The 19,414-nt window shown below is 41.6% G+C and overlaps 1 protein-coding gene across 1 annotated transcript in view; it reads right to left on the reverse strand.

Annotated features, from left to right (window-relative positions):
• EML6 (EMAP like 6) overlaps positions 1–19,414 on the reverse strand; it is a 199,034-nt gene that overhangs the window by 55,246 nt on the left and 124,374 nt on the right. Inside the window, exons 18-22 of the mRNA XM_059659822.1 lie at positions 11,587–11,687; positions 10,121–10,323; positions 8,292–8,403; positions 7,932–8,059; positions 3,061–3,202 (exon numbers count right to left, since the gene is read on the reverse strand). Of these exons, the coding sequence (XP_059515805.1) occupies positions 3,061–3,202; positions 7,932–8,059; positions 8,292–8,403; positions 10,121–10,323; positions 11,587–11,687 (686 nt within the window). The remainder of the gene's footprint in view (positions 1–3,060; positions 3,203–7,931; positions 8,060–8,291; positions 8,404–10,120; positions 10,324–11,586; positions 11,688–19,414) is intronic.

The following is a 19,414-nucleotide window of genomic DNA, read 5'->3' on the forward strand; positions in this document are numbered from 1 at the left end:
CGCTGACACATGAGCGTGGGCTGTGTCCTTAGCGCTGCTCGTGAGAAGAACCAAAACGTCATCATTTAATCATCTCTTCCCTCCAAACCCAAGGACAATGATCACCATGTTAAACACACATTTTCAATTTCTTTGAGGACATCCATTCATTTCTTGGTATCTGCATACCTGGGGTTTCCCAAGGGTTACTATAACTAGTATCTTTGCTCCCAAGTAAAGAGGCGATACTTAAGAACAGACGTTCTATAACAAACTTCCTAGAAACTATTTTTTAAAATCATGCCGTACATGTAAAACTTGCTTTAGAGAACCTTGTTCGGTTCTCGGATCCGTGGGTCATGGTGCCTCATTCTAGAGGTGAAAGGTTTTGTTCCTGCCTCTTCTGTCACGAGAAGGATGGAATAGGGACAACATTCTCTCAAGAGGCATCTGTAAGACTAACCATGGCTGATGCTGCCACGTGAGCAATGTTTTCTCCTGTTTTGTAGGGTCACAGGGAGACACTTACAATGAGGAGTATGGACTCTGGTGGGTATGTTTAATAGGAATCCTAAGAATATGCCCCCCATTCTTATTTTGAAGACTTTGGTAAGCATGGCCCCAGGGATGGGACAGTCATGCAGCCTTGTGCCAAGGCAAGCATGTCAGACTCTCAGCCTGCGGGCCTCGTGCCTCGTTTATTTGGCCTGTGTTAGCCTTTGCGTTTGACATGCTTGCGCTAAAGCATTCCCTATGAGCTTCCACGCACACTCCTCAGTCACTGCTCGTGGGATCCTGGAAGCTATGTTCATACCAACAGCTTCACATCAGCTCACCAATATCTTCCTCCCTTCGCTTAGCAAACAGTTATTCACCTACGATGAGTCGGGACTGGTGCTAGTGCAGGAAGAACAGGAGGCGAGCCTACCCCTGAGGAGATTATCAGATTGGGTTAACCATATAACTTATCATCCAAACCTGGACACTTCTGGGTGAAAGGGAGAGCTATTAATAATTACACCAGGGCAACAGCTATAAACGGGGATGAATTGTCATCTTATCTCACATAATTTAGTAACTGTTCTTTTGAACTGAGGTCTAACTAGTGAATAAAGTCCATTGTCTGACACTCAAGCCACTCACGATGAGGACTTGGTTCATCGTTTCCACATATAAATCAGCGGCCAAATGATTCAGTCCTGTGGTGTTAAAGGGCATGGGCTTTGGAGTCAGACCTGGGCTGGAGTCCTGGCTCCATTAACAAACACCCAGGTGTGCCGTGGGAAGAGAGGAATAAGGTAGGAGGAGGCAGTGCCATGCACTGGCCACAGGTGTGCTCTCTGAAGCCCCATGTCCTGGGTTTCAATTCAGTTCCATCACTTACAAGCTCTGAGATTTCCAGCAAATGACTTAAGTTCTCTGTGTCTCAGTTTCCTAATTCCTAAGTGGTAACAATGACCTTACTCAGTGGATTCCCACCAAATGCAGAGTACTAGCACAGCCGCTGGCTCAGCAATATTAGCCACCATCATCGTTGTTACTACTCTCTGACACCTCCATTTTCTCCTAGAATACACTTCCCATGTCTCTCTGCTTATAAAACAAATACTTCAGTGCCAGATCCCAATGTCATCCTTTCCTGCCTCAACTTTCAGAAACCCTTTGGGCCTCAGCTCTCATCTTCTATGATGAAGCCGACCCTGGCAGCAGGCCTTCCTCTGGCCTCCTGGTACCTGGTTTGTGCCAGATTATCTTTGGTTGCCTCTCCACACCCTCTCTCAACCCTCTTCAGCGCCTGGAGCTGGCCTGTACAGACGGCATCAATGGCTTCTTGCCCTCTGGCTTCTGATTGGGTTTGGCCAAGGGGGAGCATAGACAGGAAACAAAAGAGGAAGGGAGGAAGGGAGGAAGGGAGGAAGGGAGGGAGGAAGGAAGGAAGGAAGGAAGGAAGGAAGGAAGGAAGGAAGGAAGGAAGGAAGGAAGGAAGGAAGGGAGGGAGGGAGGGAGGGAGGGAGGGAGGGAGGGAGGGAGGGAGGGAAGAAATAGGGAAGGGAGAAAAGAAGGAAGAACGGATGGAGGGAGGGAAGGAGGAAGGGAGGGAGGGAAGGAGGAAGGGAGGGTGGGAGGAGATAGGGAAGGGAGGAAAGAAGGAATGAAGAAAAGAAGGGATGGAGGGAGGGAGGGAGGGATGGAGGGAGGGAGGGAAGGAGGGAGGGAAGAAGGAAGGATCCCCCTGGCTGCCTCCCTGGGGTCACTGCATGTGACTGAATCTCGGCTGATGGTCACAGCTGCTGTCAGGCTGCATCTCACTTTCAAGGTCCCGGCGATCGCTCCCTCCTCTTGCCCTTTCAGGCCCAGGGCTGGTAAAGGTACCAGCTGCTAATAGCCGCACAGTGCTGCACTACCCCTACCCACCCCTTTACAAACAATCTTGTTTTCAGGCTCTCCTCACATTACCCAATTTGAATGGACCATCTGTTGCTGGGACTCTGCTCCAATCTTGTCCATCTCTGACACTAGAGATGGGACCATTCATCTTGGATGCTCAGTCCTGAGACACAGAAGCTACTCAGTAAATATTTGCTGCATTTGTACTTGGTATGCCTCTTAGTTCTAGTGCATATAGGTGTTCAATACATACACTATTTACTCATTTCTTGGTATTAAGTATTACTTTTTGTTTAGCAGATTTTCATTTTTCAGCAAATAAAACCAGTTCTGGAGACGGTTAGACATACAATCAAACAGCATGTTTTAGAGGCTGATGTATTTCAACTGATGCACACAGCTCTCGAGGAGAAGAGGAAGGGCATATTGCCCCCAGGTGGCAAATGCCTGTGAAGTGCAAGGAAAAGCAAGTGAGTAACGGAGCTGGGCACCGGCCGATCAGGCCAGCCTCCTGGAATAATTCGAAGCCTGCGGAAGTATGACCGCAGCAACAAACACTGAATTCCCTTTGCCTGACACACTTGGGGGCATCCAACAGGTGCTGTCAGTGAATATCGGTTGAATGAACAAATGAACCCAACCCGTTCTGTTCTTTGTAAATACTCTACAGATGTGGAAGGCGAGGTCATGTACCTTTTTTGAGTTTCCGTACCGCCAGCATGCGGTGCTGGGAGGATAATTCCCAGATGCGCAGGGTTTTGTCGTCGCTCACTGTTGCACAGATGGGCAGGAGAGGGTGAGCTGCCAGCCCCCACACTTCTCCCTCCATGTGCCCCTGTGGAGAGGAAACAGGACAACAACTCGGTGTGTGTGTCTTGGCTCGCTCTTTGGCAGCCTCATGCAGCATATGAAGCCAAGTGTCTTCCAAACAGGTTCAAGTATGAATAAACACAGTTAGAGCTTCCTGGAGCCAACATGATTGCAGTGAATATGCTTTTCACTTGAACTTGAACCTAAAGCTGGGCTGACATGATGCTAAAGCATTCCTTTAGGAAGCACAGTAGGGATTTGTTGCTAATAAATTTTGTTTTATATGATGCCAAACATCTTTTCATTTAGAAACATCTGGGTGAATAATGAAGTGCCTTCATTTTAATCTGTTGTTTGACATCAGATAAGCTCTCTCTCTCTCTCTCTCTCTCTCTCTCTCTCTCTCTCTCTATATATATATATATATATATATATATATATATATATATATATATATATATATATCCTTATAAGGCACAATTTATTGATCACAATGACACAATAAAACCAGATTCTAAAGACGCAGGAACTACCTATCTTAGACAGCAATATTCTTGTCCATTTATTTCCATTTTATAGCATTTGGCAGAACAGAAATAAAGACAGTTAAAATTTTCACTTCAAGTGTCCTGGGTTCAACATTTGCTCACAAATTGGTCTATCCAATGGACTTTGGAAAACTGGGAGGTGTGTCATAGGCTCCAGGCCAATTCCACTTATCTATACTTTATCACAAACACACTTAACTGGCTTAGAATAATAACTGAGATAAAACGGTATCTATATATATAAAAGGCTAAGTGTCCATCTGTCCGACAGGTAGCTATGATGCACACTGACCCCCAGGGGGCAGATGCTCAACGCCCGAGCTGCCATGACGCGCACTGGCCATTTAAAAACAAACAGCACCACAGACCTGATGCTGACAAACCAACACTCAGCTTCCCCCAAGTGGGATACAGGCCCCACCACCACCCTGGAGTGACACCCCACCAAATCGCAGCCAACACTGCCAAGACTCCATGGCACAAATGCAGCCCACAGCCCAGCCCAGCCTGGAAATGGTCGCTGTGGGTGCCGGGTAATGATGTCACGTAGCAACACCCAGCTTCATCTCCCTAGCGACTAGCCTCCTTGGAGTTTCTTCAGCCCAGGAACCCAACTTGCTTTATAGCCAAGATGCAAACATTTTACAGTTTAACCAAATGCTTGTGAAGCATTTTCCGGTGCCTCACTCATTTGATCCTCACAGAAGTCCTGGAGTAGGTAGATAGGAGACTCGGTAGAATCCTATTTTCTTTTCATTAGCAAGATGCAAATAGCAATATTGAAATATTTCTTCTAATTAATTTCCTTTCAATGTGCACAAATCTGTGCACCGGGACACTAGTTTAAAAATAAATAATTAGGGAGAAAACAAATCCCATTTCTATAATTTGTCCCTCAGTAAAGTCATGTAAACAGATTAGTGTATGAGGCAATAAGACAGAGCAGATTGTTAACTGAATTTCTACTTTTAGTGGCTAATTATAAAAAGGCTCTGCTCAGTGAAAAGAAAAGAAAGGCCATAGACAGGCATCTGGAAATGTCTGGAGTTGGAATGCTCTGGGGAACAGGTGGCTTTCCAGAGAGCAATCGGATGGTTATGATTGACTAGGAAGCTGTTTGAGCAAAACAGTAATTTGGCAGAAGACGGAGTTCCAAGTTCAGGTGACATTCAAATACCTGTGGAGGGCTGACGGGTGCAAATGGTTTTGAACTTATTGCATGTGGAGCATCCTATATCCCCAGCTTTCTTCCCTTCAGAAGCCTCCCACCTCCAAGATCATAGTCAGAGGATGGGTCCGGCATCAACCCCCGCTTGCCCCCAGCCTGGAGCTGCTTGGAGCTCTTTTACGGACCAAGGCCCTTTGCTCATTTTGCTTGAGGACAGGGTTGTGGTGCTCTGAGGCCCTTTCCAACCACTGCTTCATATATTGACTTAAAAATTATATTTCCTTAATCTATGATCCTATTAACTCCTGTCTAACATAGCCATGGACAGTGAGCGAGGCAGGCTGGGAGTACAAGTGGCACGAGGAAATGAGCTTGGGATCTTACTTTCCTACTGTATCTCCCCGGAAGCTGATAATAAACAGCTATACGACTGAGCTGACTATATTCAAAGTGCATATAATGGAAATGGTCAGAAATCACCTCATGTCACTTCTCTCTTCCCCCAACATAGCTTTCCTTCTCTTAAAAATCAGCAATGTATTCTAAATGATACTGGACTGCCGTGCTACTGAACCTGGAAAAGCGGACCTGAAGTCTTCCCACACAGGCTAGCTGATGGTCCTAATCACGCGGCCTCTCCTGTCCCTGAGCTTTCCCTCCGTGTCCGTCTTCTCAGAATGGGGCCCAAAGCCTGGGAACAGGTGGCCCTACCCACTGTGCACGGCACAGGGCAGATCTCGGCAGGAGCCCAACAACATTGACTGAATTCAACACTGAGTTTTACCTGGGAGGAAACGGCACAGGCCTGATGGGCCAGAAGAGGAAAGAGATGCTGAGGAATAAGGAAATGAATGGTGCACATGTAAGAAGAGATGGTTGTACCAGCTCCACAGCTCAGGGGCCGTGCCTTCTGTACTGCTTTCCACAGTCGCCACTCGGAGACACTGAGAACAGCCCGGTGCAGTGACAAAGAAAGGGCACTGGTGTCTGACAAACTTTGGTTCGATCCCCAGCTCTGCAATTCTTACTGGGCTTTGGGCCCTCATCAATAGGGACCAAATTACATACACATTGAAATGAGCCAATCTGTTGTGGGGATGAGAGCGATGTTGCATTGCCGGACACACAGGAGGTGCTCAGTAATGGTACCTGTGGTTATTTGTACTATTAGAATGATAGAAATAAATATAAAAAAATAGTTGTAGGAAAAAAAAACATGAAAAGCTTTTATTGTCAAGTTTAAAACATATTTAAACAACTATAACGTAATACTTAAGAGTTTAAAGCTGGAAAACTTAAGAGTTTAAGTCTTAAAGCACTGTTTAAGTTATATTATGGTAAAACTTTATAAAATACTAAGCAATATAGCACGTATGAAAACAATTTAAAGTCTCAAACATGGGCATTTAAAAAATCAATAATGAACTAAAAAGACTTTAAGTTGTTTACATTGAAACAAACACTTGCTTTTCAATAAAACTAAATAAGAAGTCATTGCCAGAAAGAAAAAGAAATGAGTTTGGCAAGAAACAACAAAAATGCGAGCAGTTAGAGAACAAGACAGTCACACCCAGGACACATCTCGATCCTGCTGCCTGGCACAGTCGACTATCGAGCTTTGGAGGTTTAGTTTTAACAGAATTTTTTAAACACAGACTCTTATTCAGCACACCCAGAGGAGGACTTGAGCACCTGCATTTCTAAAACCTCTCAGTGATCTGTGTGCAGACCTGTTCCCAGGGAGAAGTCAACCAGAGGACCCTTCTCAGGGGGATTTTGGGAATTACCCCGAATAAAGCAAGCCCACAGGCACGGGCCAGGGCAGGGGGAGGAGGCAAAGCGCCTCTACTGGACCCACAGAAGTGCTCGGTGCTCATTCTTCTACTCCACCTTCTGAACACACATGCTCTCCCTCCCGTGTCTCTTCCATTTATAAATCAGGTCCATCCACCACCAAATTGGGCAGGACTACCTACCTACTCACCCTCACATACTACTACCCCCTCAGGTGAGACTGTATCATTTCTTTGATCTTTGAGGATTCATTGATATTTATTTTAATCGGATTTTACCTGAATATAATTCCTGAGGGCTGAGGGAGGGTAAGGAGTATGTAGTGTGTTTCTGTGAATCAAAGCTGAGGCTAAAGTGAGGCACAAAATCTAAAGAGATGCTTGTACGTTTGATGTGTGTGGAGCAGAGAACGTCTTGTTAGTTTTACAGATTGACAGACTGAGAGAAAATACCCCTACGGAGCCTTCTGCACTCCTGGAATAGATTTAGATGATGAGATTGCGGACTTTGAGGAGATACTGCAAATAGATAAGGATAAGGCTCTTGGAGACCTTGGGAGGAGGGAATGGATTTTGAATGGGTGGTAACATGAAAAATTGGTGGCGGGGGGCGGGGGGCGCTGTGATGGACTCTTGAGGTGACTCAAGATGCTCATGATGATTTTTACACTCTTATATAATCACCCTTTGAGTATGGCATAAACTGTGGCTTATTTTCAATAAAAACATATGGCAAAGGTGATGGATGTTTATGATTACATATATGTGATATGATTATGTCACACAAGACTGCAGTGCCTAACTTTTCTCTCTCTCTTGCTGGCTTTGAGGAAGTAAGGGGCCATGATGGGGAACCCCATGAGGCAAGGAACTGTGGGCAGCAGCTAAAAGCTGAAGGTGGCCTCTGGCCAACAGCCACCAAGGAATGGAAGCTGTCAGTCCTACAACCACAAGGAACTGAATGAATTCTGCCAACAACCTGAGTGACCTCAAAAGAAGATCCTTCCTCAATTGAGCCTCAGATGAGACTGCAGCCCTGATCTCCCTGCAGCCTTGTGAAACCTTTAGTAAAGGAACCAGGTAAGCTATGCTCAGACTCCTGAGCCACAGAAATGATAATAAATGTGTGCTGTTTTAAAAGCTACTGTTTAAATTTTGCACATTAAGACCTCCCCCCGCCCCACACCTCACCCCAGGTGTGGCTCTGATGTGAACTGTGGTTTAGAATATGTTCAAACATGGTACCTGAACAAGCAGTGTCATTGGGCCACTTTTGTCGATTTCCAGGATCTCTCCATTTTTGGTTCCCACCAGGATATGTCCATGTCCCAAAGTGATGGCACGAATGGAAGGATTATCTTCCAAAAGCAATCCTGAGGGGAGGACATGTATTTAATAGAGCTAAAAATAAAAAGGTTAGTACATAAATTCTATTTCTTATAGTTCCCAAACTAGGCAATCATCCTTGACATTTCTACCAGGGGCCTAGAGCTCTGAACGTGGAAGAAAGAGAACTGATTTGATCATGGTTTTCGAAGAACCTTAGTACTACCGTCTCCATCCCTATGAACAGAAAGGTTTCTACTGCATCTTTGGGAGTGGCACCTTTAGAGCTCGTCGACAATGCTGATCTTTTAATGGCGTAAGTCTTCAAGCATCTTTCAAACATATCATCCCAGAGCTCCACGATGCCGTCCTTCCCACCTGTTACAAAACCCTGTGAAGGCACACACGGGAAGGATTACACGCACGTTGAAATGAGCAGTTGCCCACCCAGCCCCAACAGGAGTCCCCCGTGGGTAAGGCAGCTTTGTGTGTGTTTTCTTCCTGAGTAGAGGGGCCTGAAAAGTCTGACAAGATGTAACAGCAATGTGATATCTTCTGGAAGCATCTCTGCCCTACTTCTCTAGCAGGTTCAAGGACATTCTTCGTGTGCACTGCACTGCACTGCCTCCAGCCCTTAGGCTGGCTCTTGGTGCACCGGGCCACGGCCATTCCTGTGCCCAGCCCCCTGACTTAGAGTGGGTTCCTACAGAACAGGACCGGCCGCAAAGTCTGGCAGTTTCTGGTAACTCCTATACTCCTCCTGAATGAATGTGAATTAACATCACAGTGAAATGATTGTTAAATACTTTTAAATTAAATAATTACTCCTAGGTGAAAACACCATTATTTCTTATTAAGAGAGAATTAGGCACGTCATATAACAAAATGGTCCTGCTAATTTGTTTGAAAGACATCAATTTCCACAATAATTAAAATCCTGATTAATTTTTACAAAACCTGGAGAGTAAAAAGCTTAACATATTGGATATATTTAACTGAACAGTGATCTTTATTCTTGTTCTAAATTTATGATTTCTTGGCCTTACCACTTTTCCTTCCTGGCAACTTATCACATATACCAACTGTTCTTGGAAAAGTCTTTTTTTTTTTTTTTTTAAAGTACCGAGTAACTCATTCTGTTTTCTCAGAAACTTTTAATCTACTGCATTTTAATGATGTTTACAAGGAAAAATATTTTGGAGTTTATTACATTAAATATTCTATTCTTACTATAGATTTTGCACCCAGGGAGATCAATCCCCCAATTAAGTTTAAATGCAGTATATTATACTGTGATATCCTCATCTTTCTCCATGATTTGTCAGCTTAAGTTACCAAGTAATAAAAAGTTTAAACACATTATATCACATCAATTTATGCATTCTGCTTTAATCTCTTCTAACATTTGCAGTTTGCAGTTTAAGCAAAAACAAGTTTGCTAGTAAAAAAAAAAAAGCTGAACTACTAAAACAACCATCTAGGTTTGCATAAGCACACTATGTTAGCACAACGCTGAACAGGGACAAAATCACCTAACGACTCATGGTACATGACTGTATGTGCATGTGTATGTGTATGTGTATGTAGTATATTCTACTGGTTTTGTTTCTTCGGAAAATCCTAAAGCAGCTGGTTAAAGACTTCACTCTGACACTCTTGTTAAAGCTGTTAACAAGATGTTAGAGTGCAGGAAGAAACTGGTTATCAACATCACTTTTGTTGGATGGAACAATACTCTAACCACTTGGTACTTCTAGGTCTCCGCTCACTGTGCCACTGAGGAGAAGAGAAAGCTGAAATATTTCTCAAGTCTCTTCTCCTACTGTGTGTTTACGTTTATCCCACCACTAATTCTTAAGGAGCTTTAGGAGTGAGAGCCAGGAAGAACAAGTGTGAAAAGAAGTGGGGAGAAATTGCATATAAAAATAATTATAAATGAAAAAGGAAATTTAAAATATTTGCACTCCCTGCCTTCTCTTGATGACGACGTCCTAATTCAGACAGTTCTGCTTTTAGACACAGGATTCTCTTGGTGTCTACTCTCCTAAGATTAACTTACACTTTTAGAAAGCCGAGGGGGACAGTGAATTCTGATAAAGATGCCGTACCTTGTCCAATGCGTACATAGCAAACACGGGCCCGTCATGAGCCTTCACCGTCTTCAGTAGTAGAATGTCTTTCCAAATGAAAACATCTCCTGTAGCTGCTCCTGAGAAGACTAGATCTTCCATCCGCCCATAAGAAACACACATCATTGTTTCCAATTTTCCGACACTGCCAAACATTCCCCTTTTAGAGGTGAAGCCCCCACCTGGAGTGGACCAAGAGGATTTATTACGTGGTTTTATTTTTAAGTGACACTTTCTATGAATGTGGAGGATGACTACCTTTAATGAAAAGCCCAGTGTGTCATTATGTGTATACACAGAGATGTATGAAAACGGCAGGAAATATCATAGACAAAAATATAAGGGGGTTTTCATTCACTCAGGCATTAATTCAGCATTTATTGAGTCCCTACTCTGTGGCAGGCTTGGTGGTCAACGCTGGAATATAAAGATGAAGAGAGAGTTCCTGCCTTCAAGGAACTTAGGGTCTGGCTGGAGAGGGGACTCAATAATCATACACTTCTCAGTCACACAAGAGATCGTCAAACCAAGGGCCAATGCTAGGTCTGGGACAGCCAGAGGAAGGAGTGACTGAGTGCGTGGGGGAGATGGGACCGTCTTCCTGAATGCTGAGCAAAAAGAACAGAAGCAGCGCCGGCTGTGAATGTGAAAAGTAAACATGTTATATATGTTTTGCCTCAGTTTTAATCACAGCAGCTTTGGGGTGAGAAAAATGAATCACTGTGTAGGAGAAGGTACATCAGATTCGTCCCTGGGATGTTCTCATTTCCCTGCACTTCCTGACGAGCATGGAGAAACACAGACTCACTCCGGACAACGCCACGCAGGCTGGCTCTCCCGACACGCTAGTGCCAGTATCCTTTCTTGAAAAATAGAAGCTTTTTTATGCTGTGACCAGGATAAAATTGGGCTTGGTATTAAAGCTGATACTAAGAGTTCAGAAGCAATTTTAGTAACAGGTATGACTTATTAGTGAGAGGAATAAGATATCAGTATATGTTTTGTCATGCTTATTTACTCATTACTATTACCAATATTATAATCCACAAGTATTTATTTTGACTACTTACTGGGTATAGTGTCAGGATTAAATTCATTCTTTGAATTCAGTGATAAAGGAACCCTCCCTGAAAACTGGATTCACCCAACCAAGGTGTGATTATTTTACTTCCTGCTCAGCAGTCCAACATAATGACTGCTTTCAGAACAGAGGGCTAAAGAGAATTATTTTCACACCAGAGCATGTTCCAAAGCTTTCTAGATATTGATGAATATGCATAGCATCATATAGAGTGCTCTAAGTTTCGCAGCTTAGACACTAAGCAGTCCAAAGTGAATTTGGGAGAGAATATCTTTCAGGAGCATTTTAATTTTAGATTGTAGAGACATGGTCATGGTCTTCTCCAGCTCTCAACCACATAAATGATAAACCTAAACAACAGTACCTGCTTGTTGCCAGAATTTGATGTGCTTTATCCCAACTGTAACCAGTTTGTCAACATGGTGTGGGTTACACTTTACCACAAATATCTTATCTTTATGTCCTCTGTAAGAGACAAATAAGAAAAAAAATTCTAATTTTGATGGCAGCAATGATACAGAGTTTTAATAAAAGCATGCATTTGGTCTAACTGTCATTAAGCATATGTAATAGGACAACTAAATTAGAAGATGACTTAAATTACACAGAGTCGACATTAAAATAAGCATTAGGTTTCTTTGAATGTCTGAGCCCTTTATTCTCACCTTAATATTGCTACCAAAGTCTAGTTAATTATGCTTTAAACAAATTAATGAAATATCTAAAATAGATCAGAATGTCTCTATAAGATAAAATTAATGTCCCTGCCATAGGATTGAGAATAATTCTTGGGATATGGAGCTCAGATACAGGAGAGAGAAGACACTGGAATAGCATTAATGGGGAGCTTCCAATGTAATATTCTTACTGTGGAAATCATAACTTTGGGCTTAACAGAGTTTCACCTAGCAATGTACTCACTGGAAATCAAAGCCCCGGCTCACATCCATGGAGAGAGAGAATGTTATCTATTGATTTAAGGAACTTTCAGATGCTATGCATTCAGAAAGTTAGGGTTATAACCAAAAGGCAGAATATAAAAGTGAGAACTGGTTCTAGACCTGAAGCTACAGACCTGGCATGCCACGGTGCCAGGGAAATTTCTGCCTAAGAGTATAGTCATCACATTAGACTCTAAGGACTTCCTGGTCTTAATGCACTACTTCATGGTCTTCTATGGGATATCCTGTATAATAAAAGACTAATATGCAAATCAACCAAACGGCAGAAGGACCAGTCACTATGATGCACACTAACCACCAGGGGGCAGACACTCAGCACAGGAGCTTCCCCCTGGTGGTCAGTGCACTCCCACAGAGGGAGCATAGCTCAGCCAGAAGCTGGGCTCATGGCTGCTGAGTGCAGCAGCGGAGGTGGGAGCCTCTCCTGCCTCCACGACAGTACTTAGGCCCGGGGAGCAGGCCTAAGCCGGCAGTCAGACATCCCCTGAGGGCTCCTAGACTGCGAGAGGGCACAGGCTGGGATGAGGGACCCTTCCCCCCCATCCCAGTGCATGAGTTTCATGCACTGGGTGTCTAGTTAAGACAGGGGTGGGCAAACTTTTTGACTCAAGGGCCACAATGGGTTCTTAAACTGGACCGGAGGGCCAGAACAAAAGCATGGATGGAGTGTTTGTGTGAACTAATATAAATTCAAAGTAAACATCATTACATAAAAGGGTACGGTCTTTTTTTTTTTTTAGTTTTATTCATTTCAAACCGGCCGAATCCGGCCCGCGGGCCGTAGTTTGCCCACAGCTGAGTTAAGACATATATTTCATTATGTAAGAGAAATGCAATTATCAAAAAGAACATGACTGACCAATCTTCCTTATGAATATAGATTTAAAAAATCTTAAATAAAATACTAGCAAAGACAATCCAATAACATATTAAAGATAATACATTATAACCAAATGCAAGGTTGGTTCATTATTAAAGAACCAAATAGTACAATTCATCATATTAACATATGTAAGAAGAAAATTTATGTTATAGTCACAGATGCTGAAAAGGTATCGGACAAAGATCTAACACTCATTTGTGGTTTAAAAAACACTCGTCACTCAATGAAGTAGAAATAAATGGATGCTCCTGACTTTTCTATTTCCCTGCACTCCTTGACTCTCGCTGAGAAACCCGTGTTCATTCAAGACCAACTGTACACAGGCTGACTCTCCAGCAATGCTGTGTGCCCTTACCTTACAGTTTTTAAAAACCAAAAGTGCTGAAACAGTAACTTATTCATGGAGTGGGTGTGTGTGTGTGTGAACTCAAAAGTCAGATCTTTACTTAATGGCATTCCCAATAATGTCAAGAACAAGACTATTATTACCACTGCCATTTAACACTGTACTAAATATATTAACTAATGCAGTTAGACAAGATGTCAAAAATTAAAGGCACAACAACTGGAATGGAAAAGGTAAAACTTTCTATTAGCAGAGGATATAATTATATGTCTAGAAAATTCAAAAGGTAAAACAACTACAAACAAGAGAATTTAGTAAAGTTGCAGTATAAACTAATAGAGAGCAGGCAGACAGCTCTGCTGTTTCGGCGGGGAGGGTGTGGAGGGATTGAGCAAAAAAGAAAAAAAGAGAGAACTCGTGAACATGGGCAACAATGTGGTGATTGCCAGGGTGAGGGGTGGGTGGAGGTGGAAGAAGGGACTCCAATCAAAAGAACACTGGATGTTTGTATTGAACCTGGAGTTAGATACCTTAATCTTTAAAGTTATTGTGAAAGAATAAACCACCAGGAATAACCAGATAAAGTATGAAAAAGAAGAGCAAAGTGGGAAGTATAACTCTCTTAGATATTAAGTCTATAAGCCGTCATAACTAAAACAATGTGGTACTGGTGCATGAATTGACCGACATATCAACGGCAAAATAGAAAATCTAGAAGACCCAAATGAATATTAAAATGTGGTATATAATAAAGACAGGGTCTCAAATCAATAAGGGAGAAGAGGAACTTTTAAAACAGATGGTGTTTGTCGCCAAATGCTCGTGGGCATGTGGAGCAACAGGAGCTTGATGCATTGCTGATGGAAATTCAAAATGGTGCAGCCACTTTGGAAGACAGTTTAGTGGTTTCTCACAAAACTAAACATGCTCAACGTAAGATCCAGCAATCGTGTTCCTGGGTATTTACCCAAAGGAGTGAAGAACTTGCATCCACACAAAAACCTGCATGTGAAGGTTTATAGTGACTTTAATCATCACTGTCAAAACTTGGAAGCAACCAGGACGTACTTCAGTATGTGACCATATAAACAAACTGTGGTACATCCAGACAGTGGCATGTTATTCAGTGCTAAAAGGAAATGAGCTACCAAGCCATGAAAAGGCATGGAGGAATCTTAAGTGAATACTACTAAGTGAAGAAAGCTAATCTGGAAAAGCTACACACTGTATGCTTCCAATTATATGACACTCTGGAAAGGCAAAACTCAGGAGACAGTAAAAGGAGTGCTGGATGCCAGGATAGAATGACAGGAGGGATGAACAGGCAGAACACAAAGGGTTTCATTTTAATTTTTTTCACAAAGGATTTCTAAAACCCTGAAACAAGTCTGTAAGATACTATAATGATGGACACGTCATTATACATTTATCAAACCTCAACGCCAAGAGTGAACCCTAAAGAAAACTATGGACGCTAGGTGATAGAATGTCAATCTATTGTCACAAATGCACCACTCTGGTGGTGGGGATATGGAGGCGGCTGTGCATTGGCGGGGAGTAGGGGATATATAGAAAGGCTACTTTCTGCTCAATTTTGCTCTGAACTTAAAGTAAGGTCTATTTAAAAGGGAAAAGAAAAATGATATTTGGAACACCTCGAAAGCCATATGGAAAAAGGATAAAATTGGATCTGTTCTTTATAACATACTAGGGTAAATTTCCAAATTGTTTAGAGATCTAAATGCAAAGAAGAAGCCATAGCAATGAGAAGACTTTATAAGTGTTTTCCTTTTAACCAGAGAGTGGGGAACACACTCCTAAGTATGACTCAAAATCTTGAAACATTAAAAAAATAATTGAAAAATTTGACCACATTAAACCTTTAGCATGGCAAAAAGCACCATAGCAAACTCAAAAGACAAATGGTGAACTGGGAAAAATATCTGCAAATTATAGACAAAGGACAAGTAACCCTAATATATAAAGAACTACTTTCTGTGTGAATTTTATTTTAGAGAAATTGACTGGTTCATGAGGAAAAATTCTTATTTATAGAATTCTAGCTTATATGAAGAATGATAGAATTAGAAATTTATAATTTTAGACCCCTAATCAAATAATCGATTCATTCCAGTTGTAAATGGATGCTACAACCACTGGATAATATGTTGATGTGGAGCTTTATAATGGAAGGATCAGGCTGATGCTACTAGAACCCACGGTTGAGCTGAGCGTTACTAAGCATAGGACAACCAGACATTTCACCCAGTGGTGTGCCACAGGGGTGTGCCCTGGGGGAGGAATTCCATCCCAGACATTGTTTAGAATGGCTGGTTCATGGGAATAATAAAACGCATAATGGCTTATAGTTGTTCTTATTCTTTTACTTTTTTTCTACAGATAATATAGCTCTATTGCTTGCACCTGGGAAGTACTACTCCCAATGCCTCCACCATTGACTATGCCACTGATTATGTTTCTTCCAATGTGATGAAAACTGAAGTATGTATCTAGTATTCTTGTCTAAAAAAAAATGTAGAAGAAAATATTTGCAAATCATATATCTGATAGAGAACTTGTATCAGAATATATTTTAAAACTCCTACAACTCGATAATAAAAAAACAAACCCTATTGCCCGGCCAGTGTGGCTCCCTGGTTGAAAGTTCCTATGAACCAGGAGGTCAGGGTTTGATTCCTGGTCAGGGCACATACCCAGGGTGTGGGCTGGATCCCCAGTAGGGAGTATGCAGGAGGCAGCCAATCAATGATTCTCATCATTGATGGTTCTCTCTCTCCCTCTTCCTTCCTTTCTGAAATCAACAAAAATTATTTTTTAAAAAACCGATTAAAATGGGTAACATATCTAAATAGACATTTCTACAAAGAAGATATGCAAATGGCCAGTAAGTACATGAAAAGATGTTCAACATCATTAGCCATTAGAAAATGAAAATCAAGACATAATCAGATACCACTTTACACCCACTAGAATGGCTATAATAAAATGACAGACAATAATAAGTGTTGACAGTCTGTGAAAAATTGGAACCGTCACTCATTGTTGGTGGAGATGTAATATGGTTTGGCCACTCTGAGAAATATTTTGGTGGTACCTTAAAATGTTAAACATAAAACTACCAAATAATGCAACAATTCCACTCCTAGCTATAAACCCAAGAGAAATTAAACATACATTTACTCAAAATCTTGTACACAAATGTTCACAGCAGTATTATTGCCAAAAGGTGGAAACAATCCAAATATCCACCAGCTGAAGAATGGATAAATAAAATGTGGTAGATCCACAGAATGAAATATTATTCAGCAATAAAAAGGAATGAAATACTGATATATGCTATGACACAGATGAACCTTAAATATTACGCTATGTGAAAGAAGCCAGTCATGAAGGACCTCATAGTGTATGACTCTATATACATGCAATGTCCAGAACACAAAAATACAGAGACAGAAAATAGATTAATTAGTGCTAATGGGTGTGGGGCTTCTTTCTGGGGTGGTGAAAGTGCTCTGAAATTGACGGTGGTAATGATTGCACAACTCTGTAAATATGCTCAGAACCACTGAACTGTACACTTTAAATGGGCAAACTGTATGGTATAGGATTTACTTATCAATAAAACTGTTGGGGGGAAAACAACGTGAATCTAATCAAGGCTGTGGATCTAACTACCAATGATAGGAAATGCAGGAATGCTCCCAGGAAGAATCAGTCAAGCTTACACTGTGAAACATCCTACAGGTCAAATGACCAGTTCCTCAACTGCATCTGTGTCATGAAAAGGTGAGAGGGGAGCTGCTATAAAATAAAAATCTAAAAGAGGCCTGAGAGAGAGAAGAACCAAATGCAATGCCTGGGCCTTGTTTGAATGCTAATTTGAACAAACCAACTCTCATCTTTGAAACAATCAGAAACGTTTGATTATGAATTTGGTAATAAAGAAATTAATTTATACTATTGCTTTAGTTAGTTGTGATAATGAAATGGTTTAAAAAAGTGTCTTTTCCTCATTGAAAGCAGGCAGCAGACAGGGGGGCAGTTTGGGGGAGTGGAGGAATTGAGCAACAACAAAAAAGAGAATTAATGGACATGGACAACAGTTGGTGATTGTGAGGAGTGGGTGGAAGGGGGAAGTGTGGTGGGAGGAGGTGGAAGAGAGTATAGAGAGGGCAAGTGGTGATGGAAAAATAAATAAACAAACAAATAAATAAATGTAAAATTAGAAAATAAAAGGTGTGTTTTCGTGTAGAAATACCCAATGAAGTATATACAGGTCAAATGGCATGATGGCTTACATTTTCTTTAAAATATTATAGCAAAGCCCGGCCAGCGTGGCTCAGTGGTTGAGCATCAACCTATTAATGAGGAGGTCACGGTTCAATTCCCAGTCAGGGCACATGCCCAGGTTGCAGGCTCAATCCCCAGTGTGGGGTGTGCAGGAGGCAGCTGATGAATAATTTTCTCTCATCATTGATGTTTCTATCTCTTCCTCTCCCTTCCTCTCTGAAATCAATAAAAATATATTTTAAAAAATATATTATAGCAAAAAAAGTAAAAGTAAAAAATGAGGGGAAAGAGATTTGTACCATTAGTAGGATGTTGTAGTTGGGTGATAGTTCAAGGAAGTTCATTATGCTAGACCCTCCACTTTTGTCTCACCTTGAAAACTTCCATCATAAAAATTTAAAAGAACAGATCAGAGCCTCTTCATACCTATTATGTGGGCCCTGCTACAGTGAGAGCCAGGAATGAAGGAACTGATTTTTTGAACTTTCTCTTTGTTTCTTTGACAGTCAAAAGTGAAGCATGAACACTAGGGACAGGATACATCACTGGATGTATTGGGAACAATTAGGACAGAGAGAAAAAAGCTTAGATAAAAGAGAAGAGAAAATGTGCTTAATACAAAGTGGAGGAGTGAACCAGATCACCATAAAGGACATTTAAGCATCCAAAGATTTCTTGGTTGGAAGAAAATCCCCACTGATCTAAATCATGAATATACATCTTAGAGAGAAGATGCTAGAGAAAACTAAAATGATAATTAAGGGCAGCTATATTTTTAAAATTACATTTCCTAGATAGAAAAGAGTATTGTTTCATTTGCTGGTGTCTGTACAATGTCAAACATTTAGATAGAAAAATCTTTTTTGAGAGCACTTTTTAGTTTCCATCTAGTTTCTTGGTATATAACACACAGCAACGTGGCTCAAGTTCTAAACTGACCAATGATGGAATGTAAATATTTAATGAATGTCCACATCTAAATAAGGAACATTCATGGGGTACCTCTGTTGTGTGTGTGTGTGTTTTGTTTTTTTTTCCTTTAGACACTTGTTAAATTTGTAGGGAAGTTGCCTACAACTGTGTGTGTAAGGAAAACGAAGTGGAAAAGTTTCTGTTTGTAACCGAGAGAAGAATACGAAGACTGCTGCTCTAATACAGAGCAGTTCCTCATGCCTGAGTCGTAAGTAATCCACCATAGAGGCCACATGTTAACCTCTATCCCAAGCACAGGGGAAGGAGAAAGGAAAGCACTTCTAGAAGCCAAGGGCAGCTGGCTGTACCGGGCCAGTGGGTCTCTAGTCTTCTATTCCCAGCCCTTTCATTTGCATAAAGGTCCGGTGTGATTTTGCTTTCTCTTCTCTTGTAAAAGTAGCCCTTAACACAGCAGTTCTCAACCTGTGGGTCGCGACCCCTTTGGCGGTCGAACGACCCTTTCACAGGGGTCGCCTAAGATCATCCTGCATATCAGATATTTACATTACCATTCATAACAGTAGCAACATTACAGTTGTGAAGTAGCAACGAAAATAATTTTATGGTTGGGTCACAACATGAGGAACTGTATTTAAAGGGCCAGAAGGTTGAGAACCACTGCCTTAATAGGAAGACTGAATAAATGTTTGACTTATATTCCATCTCTAAAAAGAGATTTAAAATGGAGTACAATCTATAATAATAAAAGTGTAATATG

Source organism: Myotis daubentonii, chromosome 12 (genome assembly GCF_963259705.1).
Source record: "Myotis daubentonii chromosome 12, mMyoDau2.1, whole genome shotgun sequence".
Lineage (NCBI taxonomy): Eukaryota > Metazoa > Chordata > Mammalia > Chiroptera > Vespertilionidae > Myotis > Myotis daubentonii.